At 34.6% G+C, this 12,500-nt stretch overlaps 1 protein-coding gene across 1 annotated transcript in view; it reads right to left on the reverse strand.

The window, feature by feature from the left end:
• The window catches only part of Polr2B (RNA polymerase II subunit RpII140), a 17,137-nt gene that overhangs the window by 3,863 nt on the left and 774 nt on the right, over positions 1-12,500 (reverse strand). Inside the window, exons 2-15 of the mRNA XM_070136682.1 lie at positions 9,270-9,496; positions 8,857-9,061; positions 7,774-7,901; positions 6,438-6,596; positions 5,909-6,073; positions 5,360-5,676; positions 5,048-5,234; positions 4,375-4,658; positions 3,895-4,006; positions 3,511-3,665; positions 2,182-2,404; positions 1,098-1,245; positions 703-860; positions 1-66 (exon numbers count right to left, since the gene is read on the reverse strand). The exon at positions 1-66 is cut by the window's left edge and continues 171 nt beyond it. Of these exons, the coding sequence (XP_069992783.1) occupies positions 1-66; positions 703-860; positions 1,098-1,245; positions 2,182-2,404; positions 3,511-3,665; positions 3,895-4,006; positions 4,375-4,658; positions 5,048-5,234; positions 5,360-5,676; positions 5,909-6,073; positions 6,438-6,596; positions 7,774-7,901; positions 8,857-9,061; positions 9,270-9,496 (2,534 nt within the window). The remainder of the gene's footprint in view (positions 67-702; positions 861-1,097; positions 1,246-2,181; positions 2,405-3,510; positions 3,666-3,894; positions 4,007-4,374; positions 4,659-5,047; positions 5,235-5,359; positions 5,677-5,908; positions 6,074-6,437; positions 6,597-7,773; positions 7,902-8,856; positions 9,062-9,269; positions 9,497-12,500) is intronic.

Raw genomic sequence — 12,500 nt, forward strand, 5'->3', positions numbered from 1 at the left:
ATCTAATTTGTCGTAGATAGCATGCCTCATGCCCTGGCACGTTTCTCTTGATGGTTTCTCAAATATCTGATGCAATAAAGAAAAGATAAATTATCTTCTTAAAAATTCAAGACTATGATTCATATATCAACTAATTTTTTAATTGTTTATTTTACAATATAATTCATCATCAACTTCACAAAGACATCAAGAATATTTCTCCAGATTATAAATATCCACGCCAGTCCACCAGTACTTACACACTGAAAAAAAAAAAAAAAGCTTGTAAGAAACCAATGAAAATATAAGAAAGGCAATATTTAAACTATCACATTTTAAAACTAAATATTCTATGTAGAATTTGTCTTTTTGCTAATTTACTAAATAACCTAGAATCAACTGATCACACAAAGAACAGAATGAAATATGGTAAATGCAATGTTCCTTCAAAGCTCAGCTAACTCAAACAATATATAGTTCATGTGTATATAGCCAAATGTAAACCTGGAATTGTAAGTTTGTTGACATAGTGTCTATCATACACTAAAATCTTTCATTTGCAGTCATTTGAAAAAGTATAAATATATAGCCTATGCTGTCAACTATTTCTACAAACATTTTATCAAATCAGTACAGCTTACAAGATTTCTAATAGGGTACTGTATATATGGTAAATACAGTTCATAGGAAATTTCCATCTGTAATAAGTGAGGTACAACTTACCTCTTCTTGCATGCCAGTGCGTCTAGTTTCAGAATCTTTGTAGGAACGGTAGAAACAGGATCTGAAAAAGCCTCGTTCCACAGTGGACAGATTCATAATAACAGAATCTTCTTGGTTGTAACCAGTATAGCAGGCAATTCCTACAATGGAATTAATTCCTGCAAAAAAGGACTCTGTGTAAGAAAATGTTTCTAGTGTAATGCAGTTTTATCAAAACAAAATGTCTAAGAATCAGTACATACAGACCTTACATATCATTTACAATAAAACATAATTACAATCATGGATACTTCTACATCAGTACCTCTGCTGCATTGTTCACAGTTACAGACAATCTACAAGATTACATTACAATGTAATTCTAAAAAAAAAAACACACATCCATGTCTCCATACCTGCAGGCAGTTCTCTGAAACGAAGGTATTCCATGGACCGGGTAGTTACAAGTGGCTTCTGAGGGTAGAACAGCACGTGGGCCAGGGTGTCCATCCGCACGTGGAAGTTGGTAATATAGACACCCATAGCTTGCTTACCCATAGCACTCTGTAATACAAAAAAGTATGAGAGTGATAGAATGAAAATTAATGTAAAAAAACTAGTAGTTATGCCAAATATTGCTGCCTAAAATTATTTCGAAGTAATGTATTCTTATATATTAACCCCTTGGACCCGGATGACGTTGCGATCACATCAAGGAAAAACTTGGCCAGCTACCCGGGTGATGCCGTCAACCGGGCAAATGGACTGCAACCCAGGTGATGCGAACAAAGCGTCAAGAGCGAATGCCAGGGTGACAAACAAGACTCGACACAAGTGCACAAACATCATGGTGTGATTTGACTAATTTAATTTGATGCTTAGAAGGGGGCTTTAGCATTATTCCCATCGATAAACAAATGTGGAATGTAACGTGCATAAGCAGTGAATGGAAGAGCACCAGCTCCAGGGAGGACACCACTTCCATGCTGTGCCCCATATTCCTAGCCGCAGTGACCAACAGCGCAGGTTGTATTGCGTAATATTGAAAATTACAAAAAAATTAGATATATGACACAAATAGCCAAATGTTTCACATATATTGTTTTTCTTGCACTAAGCTATTTATTACATAAAGAGATGATATGGAGTCTGTGCAAGGAAAATAAGTAATTACCATTTGGACAAAGCAAATCAAAAGACAAATATGGATATTGGAAAATGGCAATAAAGCTAAAAAAGTTTTTACAAAATAACTTTTCAGAGGGGAGGCACAGAGTCTTGTCACCGCTCATGGGTGTTCGTGCACACCGGCCCACGTGCCACACGCCCGGAATGCTGGCCACTTACGTAACCTATTGCCTGGGGTTTTCAGCTCCATGATTTCCGTCATGCAAGTGGATTCAGGGGGTTAAGACATGCACTTTTTATTCACCATGAAATTTTTCAAAACAGGTAAATGCAACAACTAATCCTAGAAAATCACACATTACTATCACATACCTGGTAAGTGTTACGAGGAGACTGGTTGTGATCAGGGAAAGGAATAATGGAAGCGCACACACCGAGAATCATAGCAGGATGAATCTCACAGTGAGTGTATGTGTTACAGTAGGTCTTCTCCTCCTCTACACCAAAGTCCTCAAGAGACATAGCAATCATAATGGTCTCCTCCTCAGAACAGTCAATGTACTCTACCACACCACTGGCTACAAGATCCTGCCAACTAAAAATTAAATATATATGTAAATAAATAAATAAATATTATTTAAAAACAAGCTGTTGAATTCAGATACAATGTTGTATTATACTAATGAGGTGACACCATACAAAACTCTTCAGTTTATTAAGGTCATTAATGTTTTTCTCTGATACAATAAAACTAAAGATATATTTTTGATGGCAAGATATTTCAAGATTTCTTGAAAAATCTTGAAACTTTTTGTTAATATTTGATTTGACACAATGTCTGTCATATCTTTGCCTGGTTTCGTAACAAAACCAAGTATTTTCAAACTACCTCTAGAGGAAGCTTGGAATAGTTTTAAGTTACAATGGTAAACAACCCACCAACATGGCCAACAGAAAGTGATAATGATGAAATTCTTCTGATAAATTAGTTATTTTATCATCAATAGATGATTTTATAAACTAGAAAGTTGTGACTATACCTGTACCAACCAAAAGTATTAACTGGAGTATACTGACAGCTTTATTATTCTCTACGATAAGTACTGACTACTTTTAACTGTACTTTGGACATCCTGTGGATGTTCAAAGTACATTTTCATATACTTTTGTAATTTCCATTCTAAATTCATAGTTTGAAAGACTTCTCCTTGCTATGAAAAGTAGATATTATCCTTTAATATTGTTGTTGCAAAGTGAGGATTTTTTTAATCGTAAAATTTGTGCTAAATAAAAAGTAAACTATTTTCTGAAATCCTTATTTTGTTTATCTTCTTCAGTTAATGCAAAGCCAATGTTGGGATATATTTCTTAATCCTTAATTTCACCATCATTATTAATTACTCCAGTCTGTCTTCTTCAACAAATAATTCTGTCACCCACCATGAAGGGGAAAGAATTGTCTTACATTATGGTAGTTTGTTTACATTGATAGCAAGCTGGAAGTTTGGACTGTTTTGACAAATTTGGTAAAGCGAACCAAATGAAAATATAGCTTTGCTCACATTTCCCATAAAAAATGCACCTTACTTTTCTAAAATATTTCTCTTTGCACTTTTATATTGCATTAGCTTCTGAGAACATATAATGAAAAAGTAATAAGTATAAAGATGCATATACAGGACATGACAACACAGCCCTTACCTGAAGTTGTTATACTCCCTCTCCTTCAGTAAATCAATGTGTCTCTTCTTCAACAACAGTTTACCATTTTCTACAACTAGCAGAGGACGACAGATACGACCAGCATCAGTGTAGATACGGATTTCTTTGTCACGAATATCTCTAACCATGCACACCTTGAGTAAAGTAGTTCAGAATTTTTAGCAAAAACATAAAATGTTTTACAAGACATGAAAATTGTTTTAGTTACACAATGGTCATTACATTACACTGGATTCAGTGTTGTTACAGTTTATAGGAGAAACAATGAAAGCATTGAACTTTTATAAAGTGTTTATACATATTTCAAGAATAATCATAAACATATACATCTAATTCAGCTACACCAATACAAAATTTATTTACCTCAGATACAATAATATCCATCTGACGTCTGAGCTTTCGTAGTGTCATGATGAGCTGCTCTGGATCACGATGAATACCAACCCAGCATCCATTGACAAAAATCTTTGTTGCACTGAAAATAGACATTAGAATTAATATGTAATTATGAATGTATCTAAAAGTAATTTCTCTTTAATTATAGACTAATCTCATTAATCACAAATCTATTTACACTCTGGAGAAAGTTACAAAGAAATAAGTTACAGAGCCAAGAAATAAATTTAATAGAGGACTCTGACTATAATCTTTTTAACACTAACAATAGAATGATAGTCATAATTACCAATATATCTACTAGTAATTTCTACTAAACTATAAACTGGTATTATTAAATGCAAATCTATTGTTTACACTCAGGAGAAATAAATTACAACCCTACTAAACCACTAAGTCAAGCCATATATTCATTAGAGAGTTCTGACTGATAAGATTTTAACATACTCATAAATAGATGATGGAGCAATTTCTTCCAAATTTTCCATGGACCATTCCTCCAAGAACTCAAGAATTGGTGCAGGCTGTGATCCGACAGAAATGTATGACATGAGAGCCAAGTTCTTGACAAGACCGACAGCTGCTCCCTCTGGTGTCTCGGCAGGACAGATCATGCCCCAAAGAGAGTTGTGAAGCTGACGTGGCTTGGCCAGTTTACCGTCTCGTCCAATAGGAGAGTTGACACGTCGTAAATGTGACAAGGTAGAGGCAAAAGTCAATCGGTTCAACACCTGGAAAGTTGAGCCAAATAGTAATGTCTTGCACACTAATAAAGAAGAATAAATCAAATTACAGCATCAATGTAATGCCTTTTCTCTTTAATGTTATATTATACAGAAACAAATGGGTACTTTTTTAATGTAACTCACAATAATAAGAAACACTTATCAAAATTCATTCTAATACATGAGAAAATTATCCTACATCTTAAGAAAAAAAAAAGGAAGCATACACCATTTCCTGATCTAGCATAAATATCTAACTCTATTGTAATATAACTGCCAAAGACAAGACTAGTCCAAACAACTTAACTATCAATTCATATGATTTTCACCATACTCTTTTATAAATACTTTCAAGGAATATGGATTTAAGAAGCTCAAGACATTTAAATTCTTACCTGAGATACACCAGCCCTAGCCTGATGAGCTTTCTTCTGGTCACCCCAATTACCAGTTGCAAGGGAATATCGCAAACCATCAGTGATCAACTTTGGTTTAACAGCAGCATCCAGACCATATTCCTGGCCTTTGTCCAAGAGTTTTTGTGCATGCATGCGAACTTCTTTCATCAAACTCTTGAATAGTCTGGAATATGTATAAGATAGGTATGTACTTATAAAAAGACCATTATAGACTAATCCTCAAAGAAAATAAATCAATGTTTTTAAAAGCTGTTGCAAAATTGAGCATTCAGTTTTAAAATCACTCACCCTCTGAAAAGCAGTGCCATGAGCGGTCCAGCCAAGTCCAACCTCTTGTTTCCATAGTGATCACGATCATCCAATTCTCGACGACCAAGAGCAGCCAACAGCAGCCTGTGAACCATGTAACCCAAGAAATATGCTTTCTTGGTTTCACAGAAATCTGACACACCAACATGAGGTAACATTTCCTTCTGCAAAATTTCACGAGCGTACTTTATACGCTTTTCTTTTGTCACACCTGGGCGAGCTCCACGGCCACCAATGAAGTTGAGAGCAACATTTTGCTCCTGAATTACAAAAGCTTCATCTAAGGATGGTTTTACCTGTAAATCAAGAGACAATAGTTACATACATATTCCTACTGAATAACTCATTATAACTCACTGTAAACTTCAATCTGTCACTTCTCACATTTCAGTGCAAAAGGTAACAAAAATTACTCTGTATATATATATAAATTTCTACAATTCAAGTGACATGAAAGATGTCATGCTGACCATATATTTCATAAGTATAACTATACACTCAAACTGCTTCTAAAAATAAAAAGCTTACCATCTCCATCATTTCCGGGTCATCAAAGTCATAGATAATATGTTCAAGAATATCACGATCAGCCACAAAACCCAAAGCACGAAACACAATCATGATGGGGATTTCTTGCTTGACATATGGGAGGACACCAATAATACGCTGACCAATGGCCGACTTCTTTGCACTCTGTTAAAAGAAATAAACAGTTACCATTCATGCACAGTGCACAAATCTAGCTAGTGCATTGCATCTTTTTTTTTTTTTCCTTTTTCTTCCCATTACCATTACTTGATTCACTGAAATGTACTGCCACACTAAACCAAGTGCTCTGAAAATTTGTCTTATGTAAATTAACAATTTCATGAATGCTTTTATCCTTATTACAATACTCTTAATATTCCATTTCATCAAATTGACAAAAAATTCTAAAACATCACACTTTATATAAATGACAAGTAAGTAAAAGTAAGTAAAATATTATAATTCAAATAAAGTGCACACTAGTTATCCATATCAATTTCCTTTACAAATGCATTTACAAAATACTTACACTTCCACCCCTGGCCATCATGTTAACCCACAGTGTAGAGACAGGTCTGGCAGAATGTTCAATACAAGAACGAATTTCACACTTGTAAGCAAACTTGCCGTCCTTCATGCTGAATACATACACAGTATTTGTGGCCATCTTTTCTTGAGCAATCAATACCTGTAAAAAAATAATAAAGAATGAATGCACCCATAAAAGGAGTTAATGGGTTCTGTACTCCCCATCAGTTGGCAGATACTGAAAAGTACATAAATATGAAGGAGAATATATAAAAAATATTTCCAGTTCTATTTCATGTTTCCTACTAACCAACCAATACAAGCATAATAGAAAACCATGAATTTCCGTATGCTGGTACTGCTACAATCATTTTCAAACTTCCTCTTCATAAATTTGGTACTTATATTTTTCTGATGTATATTTCCAAATTCATATTTCTAACTTCCCATTATATGACCTTCACATCTAAACATATATTAATTTAAAAAATTTCTGTTCTGTATTTCACACTTTATGGGTCTACCTGCAACTCTAATAGCTGCACCATAATTCTATTTGAAGACATTTGAAATTATGAGAACAATGTAATGAAATAACCTTAATGACCGATCACATCAAGGAAAACTTGGGCAGCTACATGGGTGACATGAACGAAGTGTCAAGAGCAAAGGCCAGGGTGACGGAAAAGATTCGCCACAAGTGCACAAACATCTTGGAGTGTGATTTGACTCATTTGGCGCTTAGGAGGGGGCTTTAGCATTCCCATCAATAAATGAATGTGGGACGTAACGTGCGTAAGCAGTGACTGGACGAATGCCGGCTCCAGGAAGGACGCCATTTCCATGCTGTGCACCGTATTCTTGGCCGCAGTGACCGACGGCGCAGGTTGAATTAAGGAAAATTTAAAATTACAGAAAAAATGAGATATATGACAAATAACCAAATGTTCCATATATGTTTTTTCTTGCATTGAGCTATTTACTATATAGAGAGATGATATGGAGTCTCTGCAAGGAAAATAAGTAATTACCATCTGGATAAAGCAAATCAAAAGACAAATATGGACATTGGAAAATGGAGATAAAAGCTTAAAAAGTTTTCACAAAATAACTTCTCAAAGGGGAGGCACAGAGTCTTGTCACCGCTCATGGGTGTTTGTGCAAGCCCGGCCTACGTGCCACATGCCCAGGATGCTGGCCACTTATGTTATCACTGCAACCAAATCCAGGGGGTTAATACATACATACAGCTAAAAAGAACTTACAAAAGATTTTTAAAATAAAAATATTGAAATATGTTCTCTACCTGTCCTAACATTCGTTCAAAAAATACTTACTTTTTCAGAGCCGTTGATGATAAAGTAACCACCAGGATCAAGGGGACACTCGTTTACTTCATGGAGATCACGATCTGTCAGACCGCTAAGCAAGCAATACGTTGACCTCAACATGATTGGAATCTTGCCTGTGTGGTAAAGGCATCAATTGTTAAAGTGTGACCTTCAATGTTCTTTTTAAGTAATAGATATTTTTTAAATTAAACCTATACACAGAATCATGCAATTCTTTATGTTGGGTACCACAACATTCTGAGTCATATTTCATTAGATAAACAAGTTTGCTTTGTTTCTTTCTTTAACTTTAACTTCAATTTGTGACAAAAATCAATGAAAGTACCTTGCAAAAATATCAATCAGAAAAAAAAAATTATCCCATGGCTGCAGATGACATGACATACATGCCAATGAAATTAAGTTTATCAATTGCATTTACACATAAATGTCTCCATAAGTACTAAGTTACCAAGTAGTTAATCATTAGTCCTACAACCGTTTACCCTTTACCTCATTGTTTAAAGATTCTTTTTGTTTTCTCTTGTAGTCATAATCAAGATGTCATTAATAACAACAGGACTGATATGAATAGTATTAGAAAAAAAGAAATCACATTTACAAGCAGTCAAGGAAATGGGAAATCAGGTGCAATCATGCCGGGCCAACTCATTGACTCCTTGGTGGCTGAGCACTTTCAGTCTTTTGTATGCAACATCATTTATATTAATAATAATGAAAAAAAAAAAAAAAAAACGCTGGACCATACATGTAACTACAGCCAATAGTTAAGCCTGACTCGTATCTACTTGTGCTTTGAGAAGTATTCCCACAAGATGCCAGAAAATTGTTTCAAGGCTCATTAAGCAAATTCTGATCTGTATATTCCAAAAAATAAATAAATAATAATAATAAAATAAAATCAATAAATAAAAAATAAAAAATAAATAAAGAAAAAAAAATAAATAAAAAGTTTTTTTTGCAAATTCAATAAGAGCAATCTTAAGTTATTTGTTAATGCTCTCATATACCATATATGCACAGATTCATATGACATTCATTCTCTGGAAAGAAATGTCACCTACTTACCTATATAAATTTTTTCTTCTTTGTGTTCAATTGGTTTTTCTCCATCTTTAATAACAGTTTTAACAATATCAACATAGAGTGGTGATGAGTAGGTCAGATTCCTCAGTCGTGCTTCATTAGGCATCATGCTGTAGTTGAAACCATCTTTCTCCCAATTGGTTGGCTTACTAAGGTAAATCTGCTCAAACTTCAACAGATGACGAGGCTGAAAGAAAAATTACTGTTAGGTGCATTTCTCAATCCCTAAACAATCTGTAAACTCCATAATGAGTAGTTTTTGTTTCATGGCTTTTACATCTTTGCCTTTTTTTTCTTCTTCTTTTTTCATTGTATTTCCTTTGCTATTGGGTTTTTTAATTTGTTGCTCTTTATCACTCTCAAATCAGGGGACATAAAGATAGAGAAAGACTTACTGGAGTCTCAAGTTCTCCTGCTGTGTGCTGGGCTTCAGCTTGGAGATCAATTGCCTGTGAATCCTCAACAATCCTCTGGATGGTCATGGTAATAAATTCATCAAAGGAGTCCAGCTGCTGTCGTACAAGACCTTTCTCGTCAAAATATGATGAGATTACAAGCCAACAGGCCTCCTGCCAGATATCTGGGGAGATCTCATCTCCATCTTCCTCCCCATAGTTCATGTCTGTTTAGAAATACAAAAAGGCATTAGAAAAAAGATAAATGTATAATCTATTTACTAATACAGCAATGCTGTCATCACAATCTACTGACATATCTTGAAATCTCAAAATTTAAAATCTGAATACAATAATATGATTGAAATTCAGTTGAACACACAAAATTTGAATTAGATACTTAGGTCTCAGTATTACCTAGGCCCTAAGTATGTGGACAATCAGTGATGTGCATAAACATGTTAGATGTTTTTCATTTCTAAATATCACTTTTTGGTTTACTTGAAAATGTTAGTAATCAATTGAATTAAAGAGTATCGGAAATCCTATGTCAAGGATCCCTCTTTGGATTTAAAAATTCAATAACTAAAAGACGTTAATACTTGTTTTACCTTTCTACAATCAGCACAAAAAAGAATTACTAAAAATGCCAATAAACAATATGACAACCATACAAAAAAGTTTGGTTTTAATGAAAATTATGTACGAATCTTTAGCTCAATAAAAAAAAAAACATATTGGCTAATCCATATTATTCCTTTGTAAATTTTCACTACTAAAATAAAATTTCCAATTCATATCATGGTAGCTGTCACAAACTGGACTTCATCAAACAGGAGACTATTCCTTTAAAAAAGCTAACTCAACCTAACCTTAACCTCCATCTACTTTCATAATTATTCTACATATCATTCCTCAACCAAAATATCTTTGCAACAACACTACAAAGGCCACACAATTGTAGGGTTCATATTCCTAGGTGGATACTAGCCTACAGAAAAAAAAATGTTAGTTAAAATAAGGATATTTTTCTAACTTTTCAAAAACAACTCATGTTTATATATATTTCTTTTCAATGTAACTATCCAACAGTGACTTCCAAACAAATGATGGTTAAATAATAGTCCAAAGTTTACTTCAGTAACTATTATACTGGTATGTCTGATCGAGTTATAGTAATAAAGATTGATAATGCCAAAATTTAAGTTGAATATTAACTAACCCCCTGCAAGTCAATTAGGAGCACTGATTTTCATGTGTTCATCGTGCGTATGTGTTAGACTTACGCAGTCAGTGTTTCAGAAATATATTTTCCAAATGTGAATATAAATATACAATAGGCTTTAAGAACATAGGGGAAAATATCTTGAGGACATCCAAGCAACTGCCACTGGCTTCAAAAACAATTCCATTCCCAAAACTTTTATACTATTTCTATGAAAGCCAGCAAATTTCTGACAATTATACATTCTAGAAAAATAGTTTGTAAACTTCCCTAGTAATTTAGTGACAAATAAGGCACCCTCTCAAGTAGTATCTTGCATGAGTATACATAGTGGAGGTTGGAAAATCTAAAGCTACTGTAGCACTATTATTCTTTCATTATGGATGACAACAAGTTTTGGATAAAAGACACTCTGCATCCCACAACACCCCAGGGAAACAGTCTTCACCTTGTTATGCAGAGCATGATAGAACTGAAATTCAGGAGCACCCACTGGGCTTAGGTTGGAGTAGAGCTTTCCAGGATTGTTTTCCCTCTATCGTGGCATTATCATGCATATCTAGATTATTTCTTGTACCAACAACTTAAATTTATTTCCTTCTTCAGGAATACCATTCAATTTGCCCCAGCATAATGCAACCATAGCATGAAGATTAAATAAGTTTTCATTTCAACATAATTAAAAATAAAGAAAAATAACTCATCACAAAAAAAAAAAATTGTTTACAATTACTGAAACTAAGTCCCTGTTACTGCAGAGCAAACACCTTCCTAGCCCAGGGACGACCCTAGTTCCCCTCCCTATCACATTATTTCCGCAGCCTCACCTTGAACTTCTTTTTTCAATTTTAACATCATTCTTTTACTCAGATTATTTCACTTAACATTGAGTTTAATGTTTACCTCTCTTCTGGACATGTTCTATGATTTTCTATCTTTGGGAATATATTATGTAAATATATACCATCTTTTTATCATGATCTTTCCCCCGCCACTGACTCGTCAGACAGTATGTTTTTCTCTCATAGTAGCAACTTCATGAATAGTAGCAGCTATAATGAAGGTAAAACTTCAAAATTATAATTTTTTATAAATTATAGCAAAATAAAAGCTTTTAGATGCCAAATGTCGATTGCAAACTACCAAGAGAGCTGAGCGCAAATAGAGGAAACTGCTGATGCACACCAACAATCCCATAATCACGTCCAATTACCTAACTTTTTTATCCGGCTGCATTGGGTTAACTATACTAACACGAATCTATCACCAATTAATCTTTATAGTATGGACACACTAAGTTAGGGTAAATTGAAGATCATAATACAGAGGAGAATAAGTTGCAGTTATCAGTACAAGAAATAATCTGTAGACACAAATGGTAACACCAAAAATAAAGAAAGGCACTGCTCACAACCACTCTGTGCTCCAAGTTTCAGCGATTGGTAATTTTTACAGTATGGATGTACTCGCCTCAGACTAAGTCCAAAACTCCACACCAATTTTTTTTTTATCATTCTAAGTTGCCGTGACTGGGAATGCCCTTTGGGCACTGTCCAAGGGAAGAGTTAATAGGGGGCTTTACTTCCTCATGCCCCCCGGGAGACAATGTCTTCACCTTAGTATGCACGGCAAGAAAGAGCTGAAACTCAGGAGCATCAAGTGGACTTGGGCCAAGAGCAGCGCTTTCCAGAATTTTTTTTCTTTATTTGTGGCATTAGCACTCATGTCTACATATCATTTCTTGTACCACTTACTGCAACTATTTTTCCTCTTAAAGAATATCATATTCAAATTGCTCTAATTTGGTGCGTCCCTACCTTAAAGCTTAACGCAGCAATTATCTTGTCATGCATACGGTATTGAGGACTGTATTTGCTTGGGGTCGGTAGGGAAGAGTCTCCACCAACCCTCCCCTTGGGCAGTTGGGCAACTCTAGTCATAGCAACTTAGTCTGTACATTAAATTTTATAGGATAATCTTACAGCATTTTGAGATGTGGGGTTCAG

This window comes from Penaeus vannamei, chromosome 22 (genome assembly GCF_042767895.1).
Source record: "Penaeus vannamei isolate JL-2024 chromosome 22, ASM4276789v1, whole genome shotgun sequence".
Lineage (NCBI taxonomy): Eukaryota > Metazoa > Arthropoda > Malacostraca > Decapoda > Penaeidae > Penaeus > Penaeus vannamei.